Below are 17335 nucleotides of genomic sequence, written 5' to 3'. Positions count from 1 at the left end.
TAGGAGGCATTGCGGGTTGTGAAAAGTGTTTTGTTTTTAATGTACAGTGTTCTTAACATTTCTTTTGTCTTCCCCTTCCAGCAACAATTACCCATGGTTTTTAATGCTACAACAACAGGAGACAGATGGATGGGTGAGGCTTTGCTGCCCTGGACCTACTTTCCTCCTAATGTGAACAAGATGAACTCTTACGCCATCCATGGCTCTGGAGAGAGGCGCACATATGAGGCGCTCTACCCCATCCCAAAGGAAGAGATAGTTGAGGGCCAGAAGCCCAATTTGTAAGTATACATGTCAGCATAAACATAACTGTCTTTCATTGAAAAATGGCCATCACTTTGTTGTCCTGCTGCTGATTATGAGCAGTGTTGGGAGTTACACTGTTAAAAATAACTTTCTGACATGTCTGGGGCGTATATATTACTAACATATAAAATTCCCACTTTCTCTTAGTCACCTCCTCAAGTATTTTGGAAATTTCCGACTGCAAAGCATCATGGGAGAAGGCTGGATCCAGCCTGAGTCTGATCTTTGGAAGGGGAAGCCCTGAGTCAGGCACAAGTGCCTGCAGTAATATTTACATTGTCTTTCACCAAACAAATTGAGTTTTTACTCTCATTATGTTGATGGTTAATGTTCTATAAATGGGGGTTTTATATGAAAGATTGATTGATTAGTCCTCAGGGGAGGCAAGGCTGTTTTTCTCCATCTGAGATGCCAAAATAGATAGCTGGGAATGGGCGGGAATTATCATCAGAATTGAATTTCCCACAGACAAATACAGTATATGACAAGGATGTTTACAAGGATGTTCTATTGTATGTATATTTTCAAAGAGTTAGTGAAATTCCATCAATTTTCTGTAGCGTTTGTCCTCACTAGAATCAAGGTATGCTGGAGCCTACCCCAGCTGTCTTTGGACGAGAGCCGGGTAACACCTTTGGACTGGACAGAAATGGAAATTCCATGGTTGAAATTGCTTAATTATTGAGGTGTCAAGTTTGTATTAAGTGGCTCTGATATGAAGTGTAATTGCATCCAGGAAAATGATTTGCAGTGGAAGTCATTGTTGCTATTCTGTTTGCCAAATAAACAGTAAACAGTTTTGCTATGCAGATGATATTGATCTAGTACAGGAACTTCAGTAACAACAACAACAATCGTTACCGTGAGTGCCCTCCTGCATCATACATGTTAATCAGCATTGGAAGTGCCATGAACGCCTTTTGTATTGCTTTGAAACACCTGCAAAGCAAGAAAATAGCCTATAGTTATGACTCAACATGAATAAAACCATCATTATACATTCATTATGTACTGATACCCTGAAATCTCGTGGTGTCATATACTTATTTGTATTTACTTATTTGTAAAAATGCACTGCACAAAAAGCAATTGTACCATTTAAACTTGAAGCATACTGATTTCAGCAACAGTAGTATCCATACTACAAAGTTCTTGTCAATCATTAGTCATACCTGTTGTGAAGATGTAGTTACACGTTGCTCAACCTCAGTCAGACGTCTCTGGAGGCGACTGGTCTTCTCTTGAAATTCTGCTAGCTGTCTCTCATACTGCACAAACACACAATATACAATCAGGGAGAATGTCACCATTCTGACTTTTTTTGAAGAATACTGTACTATGAAATGATAGTCATCATTCTGGCAAGTAATAAAATACACATTTTATAAATGTGTCCTATTTGTGTCTGAATTTTGGAGCTTCACTTGGAACCTCCTTGAGATCCAACTGTGCAAAATGAGATCAGGAGTGTGTGAGGAAGCCATACATGCATTCACCAAAAACATGCACATTCCAAAAACAAATGGTTCTACAAGAAAAGATCTGTTAGCATCTCCGGATTCTTCCTCAGTGGTTTCCCTCTGCGAACAAACCTCAGCAATCGTATCGTTGTTGTTTCTGAGCTGTATCTCCAACGCAAGTGACCAATGCTGCTGTTGATTCAGCTCTTCCCTGAGATAAAAAAAGAAGCTGTCATGTATTTCATTGCGTAGTTTTCATGATCATTTTGTGAATACAGTGGATCCCTGCACATTTGTGATTCAGCATTCACACCAGTGTAAAAGTTTCATATCTAGAGAGTGCTCATAACATTGAAATCGTATACAGAAGGTCATAAACACGTTTCCTATGCTCCAACCATGAAAATATTCAATTTCTAAAGAAGGAATAAACTGTGATTTACAAGGGATTAATGTATATATTTTATACTTCAAATGTGTGTAGTGTGTAAGGCAATTTTAGGGATTAAACCGTGATTGTGTTGCGAGTGAAACATGGTACTTAAAGAGACACAGGGAGGGTTCTGAGCTGAATGTAATCTAGCCATTACGACAGTCACTCTAATTGTAAATATTAATCCAAAATCCCAAGAGAAGGTCAAGCTAGCAAGCAGGTCAGCGGGAGAGGAGTGAGCCATGTGTGAAATATCGATATTTTGGTGGGTATGTCAATTACTCAGACTTTCGCCATTCATCGGTAGCCATGGAACGTAACGGCCACAAAAAGCAGGGATCACCTGTATCGATAACGTTTTCCCGCCCCTGTGAAAGCACATTTCTGTGTATGCCCTTTTTAAGTGTGCTATTGCCAGTTCTTACAACAGATTTTTAATCTGGCCTTCAAAAGCCTGGGCTATGTTTGGGGCCTCCATTTTCCAGCGCTGAATACTTTGCTGTTGTGCGGTGAGAAGGTGCATCAGATCAGCAATTGAGCTGCGACTACTGTTCTCCAAGTGACTCATCTGTGCTTTAAGTGTCTTCTCCTTTTTGCTGTATTCTTGATCCATCTGCATCATCTATGAAAAGAAAGCATCTTGACCACTAAAAGTTGAAAGTCAACATAATGTCTATATGGCAAAGTAAAAAAAGATAATCTTCTTATGCTTTTGTCAAATTGGTATCTCTTTTCATGGAACACTTTTATCAATAATTCATTTTTATATAGTCAATTTGATAAATAAAGTGACAAGGACTATTAAATTCAGGAAGCTCAAAACAAAACATGCAAGTACAGAGATAGCGTTTGCGTGGCAATCTCGCCGGGGTGTACGGACAGTCTGCATCAACAAGATGAAGACAAGAAGGAGGTTAACATTGCAAAAGAGGTAAAGGTGTTAAGAATACAGAGATCACAAAAAAATGAAACTTGTTAAGAAGTTGTTTTTAGTGTGGGTGCCCTCATTCATTCCTCATTTCTCGTTATTTTTACATGTACATTAGATTGGAATTATTTCCTGTAGGAAAAATTGCAATGTCGTTAGAGCTTCTGTAACTAATCAATAACAAATGCTGAGGTACCACTGTATTGTGTTTTACCTGTTGTTTGGCCTTGTTTTGGATCAGCACATATGTCTTGAACAGCTCATCCATTTCCCTACGGGACTGCACGTTCTCCTGCTGTAACTGGAGGCGCTCGTCGCTGATTCTGACACAGTCTCCTCGGGCTGCAGCTAAACAGCCCTGCAGCCGCTCAACTTCCTCCTGGCTGCGGGACAACTCCTCATTGTGTCTATACAACCAATGATGCATGAATGAAAGAGAATCATTGGATCTAATGCTATGCATGTACATGACACAAGTGACGTCCTCAGATGGCTGATAATAATATGATAGGAAAAAGCTGTGAAGCCAAAAACTATTCCACCTACTCGGTTTCTAGCTTTGTTAGTTTGCTTTGGGTACTCTGCAAAGTGAAGCTCATTTCCTCCCTCATCTGCTCTGCATTAAGACACCTCTGATGAAGGGCACTAATTTGCCCAAAGTCTTGTTCTACCCTGCCTTTCGTCACCTGAAACAAACATACATCTTATATATAGTTTGTAATTATGTTAGATTTTTTTTAAAAACAAACGGTATATGTGCAAAAATTACATTTATAGTTCACCCCACCCATGAGGAGCTAACTCTCGCTGTTCAGTCTTATTTCTGAAAGAGACATCATCGGGGTGACACCTCTCAGCAGAGTAAACAAACGCTTCTCAAGGTAGATAGTCAACTTGGTTCAGTGTATTTTTTTTTATCAAAATAGTAGTCATGCCAAGAGGTTGTGTTGCTGCTGGATGTTCATCAGAGATGATACGTTATGGATAATGCATTTTTGCCAGATACAAGTACATTTCGTCATTATCCGTATTCGTGTTTAAAGAAAATGCTCATTATGTATTCACTCTTCACGCTCTGTGATTGGTCAGTCACACACAAGAACCGCCTCTACCGAGACAGACTCTACAAGGGCCGGTCAGAGAGGAGCTCAGCGGCATCTTAAAAAAAGCACTGGTGTTGTATTGGTCACACAGCCTCCACTTAACGAGGTTTTATATGGGTGAACAGATACAGATACAGATACAAATGGTGGTGTAGTCGCTCAACCCTAATGTTCACACTACTTTATCTGAGCAATACTGTAAGTCTGTTTTCTTTTTCAAAAGAGAAAGGTTTAAGACAAATGTATTGTGTTCCTGAATACTACTAGTAAGGCTGTAAAGCATTATACATGTAATATAAAAATATTTCCACAGCGTTATACAGCATGTTTACTGTGGGGGTGGGGGCTGCATGAGGATTTTTGTAAATTTATCATTGGCTTTCAAACATTGATCAATGTACAACATAATTCTAAACAATACTTAAGCAACATATTTAAGCAAAGTTGATCTATCCTGTCAGGGATCCTTTACGTATTATCTGCTATACAGTATAATAGATATAAACGCTTCATCACGAATAAGAGGACAACAAAAAGACTTCATACCATGATGGTTTAGTGCTACTTGAGCTTATTGATACATCCTTTCATAGATACCTTTTCAAGTTCCTCTTCCAAAGTTCTTCTTTCCTGCTTGGACCTTTCAATTTGAGACTGTTTGTCGGCACACTCCTGCAGACAGAATGACCCCTTTTAGTTGGAGACAAGACTGGCTGGAAAACACAGATGTCAAATGAAAGCTTACCAGTTGCAACACAGACAATTCCTCAGCCATACTTTGTATTTCAGTGTTGCACTGCTCTCGCATTTCAGTTACCTGTGGAATAAGGGGTAGAGTTCTGTAACTGTTTCCCACTCATTCATTTAATTACTTACCATAGGTTGCTTGCTCAGACTTTTTTTTAATCTCACATTTCTTCTTTTTGCATTTTGAAGCTCTACTTAGAACCTTCTTAAGACGCGCACCATGTAAATTCTGGCTTTTATTTTAGGAGCATATTAGGATCTGCATTTCTTGTGCTAGAGCCAAGTAATAATTTTCTACCTCCTTCTGGGAACAGACAGCAGCATCCTGGATGGCTTGTTGGAACTTCCTCTTTGTCTTCTCAAGTTCCTCTGTCAATTGTGTTGTTCTTAAGAGAGCCTGAAAAAAAACAAAGAGATACGGAAATATTTATTAGAAAGGTAAAGGAAGGCCATGTCCATGATCATCTTGCTGCCATATTGTGTCTTTAGGAACTATCACATCCTCATTGAAGGCAAAAGTAACCTTAAATGTTAATTTATCCCTTTGGTTTAATTTCCATGCATTTTAGGCTGTTTGAAGCATGTAAAACTATATTTTCACTATATAACTATAAAAGCAGGTTTTGTGTACTTCCTGACACAAAGTAATTGGATTTACATGGTTTCTATTCGGCTCATGTAAGTTTCAGTTAGAATCGGACCTTCTGGAACACATTAACAGAGTTTCCACTGTATAATAAATTATAGAAGTATTCATTTCAATGAGAAAAAAATTTATAAAAAATTATAACCATCTATTATAGCCACAACTTGAGAAGAATTCTTTGATAGTATGTTTTGTCACTTTTCTTGAAGCTTGTGAGAAGAATTCTTTGATAGTATGTTTTGTCACTTTTCTTGAAGCTTGTCAGTAGATTGTATTGTGTTGTATTGATGAGTTGGAGCTGCAGAGCCGCATGTATCCTACAGCAATGCTAAAAGCAAAGCCAGGTACCTCATCCCTCTGCAATGCTGCCTCCTCAGCCATCTGCACACACTCTCTGACTTTGTCCACAGCCTCATACTTCTCCTTTTCTAAAGTAGCACAACGGGCCTTCAGGTTCCCCGATGTTTTCTCCCACATAGTTTGCGCTTTCTGTACATTCTCTGCCTCCTGAGATGCAGCTTTTGTCCTGAGTGGATGTAAATATCAAATGCTGCTGAGAAAAATTCCAAACTGACCTCCCCATACATTTCATACACAATTCAACAGTAAAGATATTTGAGGTAAAATGCATTTTTTCTGGTCAGTCACCTACCTGTCCTCTTGCTGGCTGATGGCTGTCTGAAGCTGTTGGATTTGTCTCTGTGAGGCTTCCTCTTGACTCTGAGCCTCTGCTACATCTTGCCCCTAAACACATACAGTAAACTGTTATGCATTGCCTTTAAGAAATAGCCCGATCTGATCACAAATTCTTGGTATAGCGTTTGCTTCACAGTGACTATGTAGAATGTAGAATAGCAATTCATAAGAAATAGCAGTCACTAAAAAATAGAAACACAACCAGTATAAAAACAAAATAGAGAGAAGGTTCTCAGGATATACATCTTCTTCAATGAATGACTCTGGCTTCAACTAGACCCCTTTCTCCTACTGAGGACATTTTGAGAATTGTGAGAACAGTGTTCCAGCGTGACGATGCCACACAGTAATGGCGAGTCCATAAAATGTGGCGTTCAAGTGCATCTGAAAAGTATTTGCAGTAGACCAGATGTTCCAACTTCATTCCCACTGCAAGAATGCGCTCTTGACTCTCATTCTGTATACACTGGTTGGAGCTTGAGCTGGGTTCAACGATTATTTTTGTAATCGATTCATCTAGAAAAGTTTTTAATCTAACGACTCATTTTTGAATCCGATTTTTGATTCGATTATCTCCCCATAATTTGACCTATATAGCATTCATTCATTTAATTACCACCGTTTATCGTCACGGGGGTCGCGGGGGTGCTGGAGCCTATCCCAGCTGTCTCGGGACAAGAGGCGGGGTCCACCCTGGACTGCTGGCCAGCCAATCACAGGGCACATATAGACAAACAACCATTCCCACCCACATTCATACCTTTGGACAATTTGGAGTGGCCAATTAACCTAGCATGTTTTTGGAATGTGGGAGGAAACCGGAGTACCCGGAGGAAACCCACGCATGCGCGGGGAGAACATTTTTTGTTAACCGCTATGTCACGTTCGGGCATGGTCGTGTAGCGACCCCAGGATGCAGAGATGAGGACCCAATTGCAGGTAAAAATGTATTTATTGCAGATGCTAAGCAGCAGCATCACTTATTAGCATGTCCAACATAAAAACGACGATGACCCAACAACTAAAGGAGCGCGCACCTGAACTAAATAGGCATCAGAAAAAATGGGAAAAAAGGTGCAGGAGATAATGGAAAGCAACGGAAAACAGAACAGAGCAACACAGGAAGTGAATACAAAATAAGGGCATGGACCTGGAACAGAGGAATAGAGGAAAACTGTCACGAGGGGGTGAAGCCCAAACCTGATACTATCCCCCCCAAGGACGGATCCTTGACGTTCAAAAGGTCCAAAGGCAAAGAGGGGTGGGAGGTGGGGGGACACTGGAGGTGGGTTGCTGGCCGGACCTCTCTGGAGGTCGGCCAGGGTCACAGGGCCACGCAGGGGTGCGGGCTGAGAAGTGAGTGGCTTGAAGGGGATGGTGCTCCTCTGGAGGGCACCCTGGACGGCAGGCCCAGCGGAAGCCATGGATGGACCCCTCTGGGGGGCAGCCAGGGCGGTGGGCATGGCCAGGGAGGCCAGCTCGACGTGGAGGAGGTGACGCCAGATCAGGAGGCGTGGCATCCCGCCGCGGAAGAGCGGACGCCGGATCAGGAGGCGTGGCGTCCCGCCGTGGAAGAGCGGACGCCGGATCAGGAGGCGTGGCATCCCGCCGCGGAAGAGCGGTCACCGGGACAGGAGGAGTGAGCCCTGGGTCTTGGCTGGACTGTGGAGAAGAGGAACCGTTTGTGCTGGAGGACTGGCGGGCTATTCCTCCTCGGGCGACCAGCAGGGGGCATCATCCCCACACTCCACAGACAGGGTGTGAGGTGCGTCCTCCGACGCACGGCAGGTCATACTAGCCCCCCCTTCCGAAGGCAGATTCCAGATGCCGTAAGCCGCTGGATGTAGAACCAGGAAAGGGAGGAGGTGGACCTGGAGGAGGGTTTTGAGTTCTGCCTGCTCTGCTGCCCGGACCGGGGCTACAAGGGACCTCAGAAGTGGTTTCGGCTCTGGGGGGGGGGTCTGCGGTGTCAAGCCGCTGGGCATGGGAGCCGGGTCTTGGGAACCCCTGAGGCTGCGCGGCGTGGGCACGGGAGGAATCCGGGATGCCACACAGCTTGGCACGGGAGCCGAGTCTTGGGAACCCTTGGGGCTGCGCGGCTTGGGCACAGGAAGGGAACGGACCCCACACCATGTCCTCAAGCTCCTCTGGAGTGAATTGCGCACACTCCTCCTCCATCGCCTTGAAGATCTACAGGGTCCAGAAGTCCATCTCCATGAGGTTGTCGTCTTGTTGCGTCATTCTGTCACGTGCGGGCATGGTCGTGTAGTGTAGCGACCCCAGGATGCAGAGGTGAGGACCCAATTGCAGGTAAAATTTTTTTTATTGCAGATGCTAAGCAGCAGCACCACTCACTAGCATGTCCAACATAAAAACGACAATGACCCAACAACTAAAGGAGCGCGCACCTGAACTAAATAGGCATCACAGAAAATGGGAAACAGGTGCAGGAGATAATGGAAAGCAACTGAAAACAGAACAGAGCAACACAGGAAGTGAATACAAAATAAGGGCATGAACCAGGAACAGAGGAAAACTAAGTGAGCTGTCCTAAGGGGGTGAAGCCCAATCGTGACACGCTAACCGCCGTGCAGCCCACCTATAATTAATGCAAATTTATCTCCATGATATTTTTCTTAACAAGTTCAAAAATGCATTGTATTGAACAATACAACAATAAACAACAATAAAGTGCCCAATGGAATCCTATAATAACAAAAATCATAAATTAAACTTTTTCAATAAGTAAAAAAACACACAAAAAACACAATCTGAATAAAAATATAACCATAAAATTAAAAAAGAATAAGAGCAGCTGTATGTGTGTTCCTGCCAGAACACTTTATCTTTCCCTCTTGCTTTTCCACCACCACCCTCACGCCGTGCGTGTTTGTCTGCTCAGGAGTGTGTGTGTGTTGAGTGCGTTCTGTGTGCGAGGAGGAGCACAAGTTACATGGTGGTTTGGATGAATGACGGGGTTAATCATTGCAAACAAGGAGCGAAAAAAGACCACCTTTAAATCGTTACCTTTAAGTGTAAAGTACTTCCATACTTTTGACATCCTATTGCGAGATCGGGTAGAATGCGGGGCCGACTGGACCAGGCAGCAGGTTGTACTTACCTGTCTCTTTAGCTGCTGTTGAGCCAACTGCAGCTGCCGTGTCATTTCATCAGCTTTGGCGACAGCAGTTCTCAGATCAGCCTTGGTTGTTCTACAACACAAGCGACAGATAACTATCTTATATATGTTGGCAATAACTACTTTTAGTGATTATCATGGTCTTATTTCCTTAGTGTGTGTCTGTCTGACTTCCCGAGAACAGGGCAGCAGAACGTGTTAGCATGGGCTTGACAAAAACTATTTGTATCCCGAATTTTAAAGGTAATGTACACATCATTGTACATCTAATATCACACCATACTGATGAACACGGCAGGTGTGGTAAGTGTGTATGAGGCGTGTTAAGAAGCAGAGTGATAATGTCATCTACTGCTGGGATGACAAGCTGCACAGTCCAGTAATCATGTATTGTGTATGAGCGAGGGAGAACAGGCTGTGCCAAATGTATGGGAAACACTGCACTATTCAAGTGTTTCCCAAAATAACTACACTGATGTGCATATGTGCAAGCACATATACTGTATATATTTAAATGATATTCAATACAAACCAAATACTCTGAAAGGTAGGTAAGGAAAGTGAGCCAGATACGAGTCCTTATAAGCGCTCTTCAAATATTGAATTAATTGCCGAGGCTACTGGAGGTAGCACATGCATTCCTAACCAACCCAGCGGCGCCCGTGGAGAATACTGCTGTTTTCCTGGAATGGAGCCTACTGAAAGTGCAGCTATTGTGAATCCGTAGTTATTTACCTGAGCTGACTACGGAGCTCTTCCACTTCTGTGCTTTGCTCAGCCGTTGTCTTCAACAAATTAGAATTGGTCTGTGAGAGACATGAGCCGCACAACTGTTATTAGTGCGGATGATTGCATAAACATTTGATTCCAAACATCAACTTTGTACAGTATGATCAGTTCAGAGTTGCAAGGCGCTTAGATGGACTATATGGACTACACGGTGACACAGTCACCAAGTGCAGATCATTTTAATTACTGTATACCCTCCCCACTTCACGCTTTTAATTTCTTGACTATAACAGGTTTTCAAAATGTATTTATGTAAATGCATGTTCATGTAAATGAAGAAATCATGCAGATTTGTGGTTGAATACCATCTAGCCTTAGTCAGAAAATATGCACATTTTACATCTTTTTGGCCTAAATTAAGTATTTTCAAGCATAAAAATGGCTAAATGAGGTAAAATACAAGTATAAGGCATTCAGAGGACGCATTCAAAGATGATGTGTACTGTAGTTTTTTATAGTCATCACTCTCACCACTAATATTTGGTGAGACACACAAGCACCAGACTTGATGGGCGGAAAACAGGCTTTCATTTCAGATTTGAACAGCACAATCCATAACATGAGCCACTGTTACAGCCGTAACCCACGCCAAGCTAAAACTAAACTCTGAACACCCACGGTCACTTCCTGTCGCCGGAACATATTTACAGCAACACACACAGGCTTATTTATGTCTTAAATGGCTTTTTTTCTTTTAGTATGTCTACTGTATGATACTGCATATCATCACAACATCTTTGAATGCGCCTTCTGAATGCCTTATAGTAGGGGTGCCCATTACGTCCATTGCGATTGACTGGTCAATCGCAAAGGCATTGTGGGGGATCGCATGGCATCGAAAAAAAAAGGCGACGTCAGCCCATCATCCGTCCTAACAATGACATCTGACCTGACCTTTCTCTGACACATGCGTCACTGCGCATGTGCATACAACTGCGCTAAGTACTGCAAAACTCGATCAAGCTAGTGAGTAAGAAAGGGGATAAAAATGAGTGGAAAAGCTGGACCAAGTAAAAAGCTTCAAGACCTACCACTACCATACAGAGTGGGCGGAGGACTTCTTTTTCACAATGTCATTCTCGAAGTGCGTTTCCCTAATCTGTCAGTCTGCAATTGCTCTACTAAAGAAGGGAAATTTGGAGTGCCATTTTCGGACTGTTCATAAAAACTATGACACCGAGTTGCCTCCGAAAAGCGAGCTGAGAAGGAGAAAAGTGAAGGAACTAAAATCCCAGCTACTGTCCGGACGATGCATCCCTGGCTGATTCCATTCAGTGCAAGTCATCAGAGTAAGGTAATGACAAAAAAATGTAGAGTTGTATAGTGCAATATAGGTTGCAGTAATGCAGTAATACAAGGTACACCAGCATATACTGTTCATATAAAAATAATTCTCAATATATTTATAATGTGTATTGCATTTTTAGTAGGTGGTAGATCATTTTGACTCAGTCATGTCATAAGTAGCTCTCAGTCTGTCTTATAGGGTAGTCCCTCATTTATCGCTGTCAATTGGTTCCAGCCTCCATCGTGATTGGCGAATTTCTGCAGCGTAGGAGTCGTTCTGTATACATAGAATATCTTCAGAACTCAGGCATAGAATAAATCTCATGCTCGTGTATTGCAATAAATGTGTTCCGGATGTGTAGCCAGGAAGTGATATTGGGGTTTTAGCTAGATTACGGCCATAAAAGTCACCCGTGTTATTATTATGATTACTATGTTTTTTATTATTATTGTGCCTGTTGTGGTAATTACGGCCGTAAAAGTGGCCCGTGTTATTATGATTACTATGTTTTTTTTTATTATTATTGTGCCTGCTGTGGGATAATTCGAAACCTGTGATAAAGGCCTGTTGTTTGGATATCAAGTCCGCTTATATGAGTCATCTACTGACACCTAGTGACCAGTGTACAATATTGCATGTCACATTTGAATGCAAAAATGTGTTTAAACATGAACCACCAGTCCAGGGTGTACCCCACCATTCGCCCGAAGTCAGCTGGGATAGGCTCCAGTATACTTCCACGACCCAGGTGAGGATAAGCGGTATAGAAAATGGATGGATGGATGTTTAAATATGGATCTTTTAGTTTTTTACTAATAGGCTAGGTCTATTCATTAATATATATTAAAATAAAGCTGTAATTCGAACCAAGAGTGAAAATGCTCAATTTAGGCCAGCAATGAGTACAATTTTTCAAATGTGAAGAGATTTTTGTCTTTCATCAAAAGTACGCATGGTGACGTGAAACCGTGAGCTACTGTACCTTCACATTGGGATTCAGCCCAACAGTGAAAAGATGCTCGTAAGCCTCCTGGAGACGGTCAAGCTCCAAAGTTGCTGTCTGCCACAACTCCATGGCCTGTATCCGTTCCTATGTAATATACTAATAAACATTTAAAAGACATTCATACTTGTTCTTGTCAAAGAACACTCAACAAGGTTCCCATGGCATTGGATGGGTCACAAATGGGCTGTTCAGGAATGCAGACACGTTCATGTGCAGCGTTAACAAAAATAGTCTGTGCTTTGTGATGCCACACCAATTTCTTCCACACAGTAAACAGCATAGTTTGAAGCCCAATGCCATGCATGCACTGATTGGCATGATGGGAATTGCATATTAACACATGCAGACCTCTTTAATGAGCTGAACTTTAGTCTCATAGTTGTTGATGACATCATCCTCATCCACTGTGCTGTAATCCCCTCCCAAACTCAACTGAAGCGGATTCACCACTGAATCCATCACTCCTCCAAGCAGCCTGCAAAGAGGATGGGTGTCTAGTACAGTATTGAAAATAACCAACAATAGATGAGAGTGTCAAGCATGAATTTGTGTTGATTTCCTGTAGTCACTCTGTAGTGGTCACATTCAATACTAAAAATATCAATACAAATATGTAATTAAAATGTAATAAATGTAATAAAAATGTTATGTACCATTCATCCTCCTCCACGTGACTTTCCAATTTCACTTTGACATCGGCCATGGCCACCTGGATACATAAATAAATAGTACGGTATTTAAACAAACACTACTTAAGATGTAGACCAGGAGCCCACAGGGGTCAGGGTAGCCGGAAAGCTAACAAATTCCCATGTATACAGCATTTAGTACAAGGGTCACTGTCTAGAAAAATGGACATCTGCCGATCCTGCTCTGGTGGGTGTGGTCATGAGGGCCGTGAAAAGGCACTGAAAATTCGAGCCAGATTAGCTCCACCTTCTAACAAAATGAAACATATTGAAATTCAATCAGCATGTTGTATTGTGTGATAAATAAGCAAAGACAGACATTTCTGGTGGTGGCCTACCCCCGGCAGATACCAAAATATGACAAGAAAAGTTTGAGCTGGATCAGCTTTGTGACTAACAAATTGAAACCGATGCTAAATTGTTCAGTACTGCAAACTCTTTCAGAAATCACTAACGCCAGATAATTTTTGTGGTGGGATGGCCGCGCCAGACACTTTGAAAGGGCCACACCCTCGGAGCTGACCTAGATTAGCTTGTGGGCTAACAACGTAAAACCACTTGCAGAATGTTATCTATGATGATTTCTATCTCAAATAACCATTGCCAGACATTTCATATGGTGGGGTACCCCTGCCGGATGCATTGTATAGGCCCCGCCCTTGGATGACCCAGATCAGCTATTCACCTGACAACATAAAACCACTTGCAAAACGTTAACCATGTTAATGCTTATCCCAAATGACCATTGCCAGACATTTCGTATGGTGGGGTACCCCTGCCAGATGCAATGTAATGCAATGTAAATGGCCTTGCCCTTGGATGACCTAGATCAGCTAGGCTAGCCATTCCACCTTACAAAATATGACCACTTGCAAAATATTAACCATGTCAAGATCAATGGGGCTAATAATACTGTTACAGTCATGAGCTTGTGAATTTCTACATTGATTATAATTATTCAAAGCCTTCATCGTCCTCCAAATCAGAATCTTCACTCCATGCCTCATCTGAATCAATCGGTTCTTCACCCTCGGCGACGTCAGGATCAGCCTCCTCTCCAACGATGATAGTTTCATCGCTGTCTCTGTCGGCGCATTCTTCATCAAAGAGAGCATCTGGTGTTGTGGATCCTTGGAACCATATAGGTATGATAAGGCTGTTGCTTTCAGCCCAGCCATAGTCTGTTGGTGATAATCCATTCCCAGGATGTGCGGTTGTTGCTTGGATCCACAATATTGTGACATATTGCGACCTCTTAACCTTCATCTGAAGAGTACGTTGACAAGGTGGCAACAAAGCACAGTCAACTCGTTTGACATTTGCCAATGGGTCATCCTGAAATGCGACAAAATAAGTTAAATACCTTAAAGATTTGTTAACCTCTGTATACATAGGTCAAAACACATTCATTCGAATGGTTGTGGTCATTGCAGGGAAGACTACTAAAGAAAGTTCTAGCATTCCCAATCATCACCCATCCTTTGGCACTTGCACACAGTGATGGCGCACACATCAAAACTCCAAAGTCAGCCCTGTTGAATGAACTTGAGGAATTACAGACAGAGCCAGTAACGGAAACTGAGCTTCCCCACCATACGAAATGTCTGGCAATGGTCATTTGGGATAAGCATTAACATTAACGTTTTGCAAGTGGTTTTATGTTGTCAGGTGAATAGCTGATCTGGGTCATCCAAGGGCGGGGCCTATACAATGCATCCGGCAGGGGTACCCCACCATATGAAATGTCTGGCAATGGTTATTTGAGATAGAAATCATCATAGATAACATTCTGCAAGTGGTTTTACGTTGTTAGCCCACAAGCTAATCTAGGTCAGCTCCGAGGGTGTGGCCCTTTCAAAGTGTCTGGCGCGGCCATCCCACCACAAAAATTATCTGGCGTTAGTGATTTCTGAAAGAGTTTGCAGTACTGAACAATTTAGCATCGGTTTCAATTTGTTAGTCACAAAGCTGATCCAGCTCAAACTTTTCTTGTCATATTTTGGTATCTGCCGGGGGTAGGCCACCACCAGAAATGTCTGTCTTTGCTTATTTATCACACAATACAACATGCTGATTGAATTTCAATATGTTTCATTTTGTTAGAAGGTGGAGCTAATCTGGCTCGAATTTTCAGTGCCTTTTCACGGCCCTCATGACCACACCCACCAGAGCAGGATCGGCAGATGTCCATTTTTCTAGACAGTGACCCTTGTACTAAATGCTGTATACATGGGAATTTGTTAGCTTTCCGGCTACCCTGACCCCTGTGGGCTCCTGCTCTAATGTCTTCCATCTATAAATAAACACTTTAGCAGTCCTGATCTTTCTATATACGGTAGGAGTTATATTATATGGTCATACTATATATGGGCATTTTTAGGCATGCTTTTATTCCAGTAAAACGGCATCAAAAGGATGGATTTCTAAATACTTGTACATTTACATACAAAGCATCAATATTGAAAGTAGGACAACAATGCAAACGCCACATGTCGCAATTCCGGTTAAAAAAAACATATTTCGTACAACCAGATTTGAATGAAAGTTGGTCTACAGACAGATATCAGAGTGGATTCATACCCTATAAATCTGTTATCTTGTCCTGAAGCTCCGATCCACGAGTTTGAAAGACGTATAGGTTACCCTTAACTTTCCAAGCACTATTTCGCCTTTATGTAGTCCAATAGTCAAATACTAAATAAAAAGAGTAGTCTACCTATCATGTATACCAATGAAAATACATTCTATATCACATGAAATCATTTTTAAGGACGCCCCCACGAACTTTCCTAACAGAGGACGTAAAATACGGGTTTTGTAACATTGCTAGTAGTAGCTATGGCTAAACACTTTAATTTCTAGCCAGCTTGACTACTAGCTAGGGTACTTCCCCTTACATACACACAGGACAAGTTGGTTGATAAAGAAATACAGTACTGACGGGACTTACACTTTCATGATATGTTAGAAACGAAGTTTGCTTTTTCTTGAAAGAGAAACAATGACATCAGCGTCCACATAGGTCCTATCGCCCGCACGTTACACTTCAGTTTGTCAACCAGTGTTTTCACTACATGTTCTCCATGACATATATAATATCTAAAATAAATACATAATGCGGATACATAAAGCAGATTCCCATCCACTTGGTTGTTTTTCACTGCTCTTTGTTACATCAATTAAAGACCAGCCTGTGAAATCACGATGGGGTGGGCGGATCGATTCAATATTGGTAGTATCGGAACGGGATTGATGTCGCCATTTCAAGGGCTACATTTTTTTGTTGTCGTCTCTTGGTGATTTTCATAAATATGAGTTGTGTTGTGTTGTGTTTGTTGTGTTGTTGATATTGCTGATACTGTTAAATGGTATATGGAGTCTATGAAGTCAGGGAACAAGTTGTTGGACGGGATGACTAGAAGGATTTGAAGAAGAGTTCAAGCAATTGTTGGCAATAAAGGCAATATTTGCATGAATATTTCTTGATATTGTAATTTTGTTGTATTTAAATATTCACAAATAATTGTGTTGCCTAAAAATATTCTTCGTCGTGTGTTTTATTGTGATCATGATCACAGAATTGTCGTAGTTTGGGGCACCACCTGGTGTCCAAAGTTATGTACTCCACCCACCCACACCAGACACATTGTAGATAATGTAGACATACGAGACATATAGATACATGTATACTGTAGATAATGGCATTCCGATATTGTGTTACAGCTGTAATAATACACAACAGGCTTGTAAATGCCAATACACAAAACGATTCAAATAAGATAAAAGTAATTACCTTGTCTGGTCAACGGCCACTGCCCTGCTCTTTTACTGTAATATTTACTATTATTGTCCTGTACTATAGTAATATCATAATAACATAATATATAATAAGATATAAAATCAATCCAAGAAAAATATTTAACAATATCCAAAAATAAGTCGTAGCTTCTCTTCGTGACTTGCAGTATTGAAGATTGAAATAAAAGACAAAAATATATCAATACAGTATCAAGTCAATAATATAACGACTGAATCTTATCACATACACTTGGTATAATAGTAGAAAATAAAGTAAAGCTATTATTGGCTACTATTCAAATACTTC

General features: G+C 41.5%; 2 protein-coding genes across 13 annotated transcripts in view; one reads left to right on the top strand and one right to left on the bottom strand.

Annotated features, from left to right (window-relative positions):
- The window catches only part of c1h4orf33 (chromosome 1 C4orf33 homolog), a 4364-nt gene extending 2685 nt beyond the window's left edge, over positions 1 to 1679 (top strand). For all 3 annotated transcript variants that reach the window (XM_058066474.1, XM_058066482.1, XM_058066465.1), the window contains exons 5-6: positions 82 to 281; positions 454 to 1679. In XM_058066474.1, the coding sequence (XP_057922457.1) occupies positions 82 to 281; positions 454 to 550 (297 nt within the window). In that variant the 3' untranslated portion in view covers positions 551 to 1679. The remainder of the gene's footprint in view (positions 1 to 81; positions 282 to 453) is intronic.
- The window catches only part of LOC131125153 (sodium channel and clathrin linker 1-like), an 18978-nt gene extending 1643 nt beyond the window's left edge, over positions 1 to 17335 (bottom strand). For 3 of the 10 annotated variants that reach the window (XM_058066423.1, XM_058066433.1, XM_058066441.1), the window contains exons 1-17: positions 16181 to 16529; positions 13195 to 13250; positions 12890 to 13016; positions 12518 to 12625; positions 10194 to 10264; positions 9441 to 9531; positions 6276 to 6367; positions 5972 to 6149; positions 5276 to 5374; positions 4976 to 5047; positions 4828 to 4902; positions 3674 to 3813; positions 3342 to 3534; positions 2625 to 2821; positions 1899 to 1977; positions 1479 to 1574; positions 1168 to 1245 (exon numbers count right to left, since the gene is read on the bottom strand). In XM_058066423.1, the coding sequence (XP_057922406.1) occupies positions 1195 to 1245; positions 1479 to 1574; positions 1899 to 1977; positions 2625 to 2821; positions 3342 to 3534; positions 3674 to 3813; positions 4828 to 4902; positions 4976 to 5047; positions 5276 to 5374; positions 5972 to 6149; positions 6276 to 6367; positions 9441 to 9531; positions 10194 to 10264; positions 12518 to 12625; positions 12890 to 13016; positions 13195 to 13244 (1719 nt within the window). In that variant the 5' untranslated portion in view covers positions 13245 to 13250; positions 16181 to 16529 and the 3' untranslated portion in view covers positions 1168 to 1194. Of the gene's footprint in view, positions 1 to 16; positions 1246 to 1478; positions 1978 to 2624; positions 2822 to 3341; positions 3535 to 3673; positions 3814 to 4827; positions 4903 to 4975; positions 5048 to 5275; positions 5375 to 5971; positions 6150 to 6275; positions 6368 to 9440; positions 9532 to 10193; positions 10265 to 12517; positions 12638 to 12889; positions 13017 to 13194; positions 13251 to 15810; positions 16043 to 16180; positions 16540 to 17023 lie in introns of those variants that run through there. The other 7 variants (XM_058066416.1, XM_058066407.1, XR_009128982.1 and 4 more) reach the window with 7 other exon arrangements.

Source organism: Doryrhamphus excisus, chromosome 1 (genome assembly GCF_030265055.1).
Source record: "Doryrhamphus excisus isolate RoL2022-K1 chromosome 1, RoL_Dexc_1.0, whole genome shotgun sequence".
Classification (NCBI taxonomy): Eukaryota; Metazoa; Chordata; class Actinopteri; order Syngnathiformes; family Syngnathidae; genus Doryrhamphus; species Doryrhamphus excisus.
This window is presented reverse-complemented; position numbering and strand designations above follow the sequence as displayed.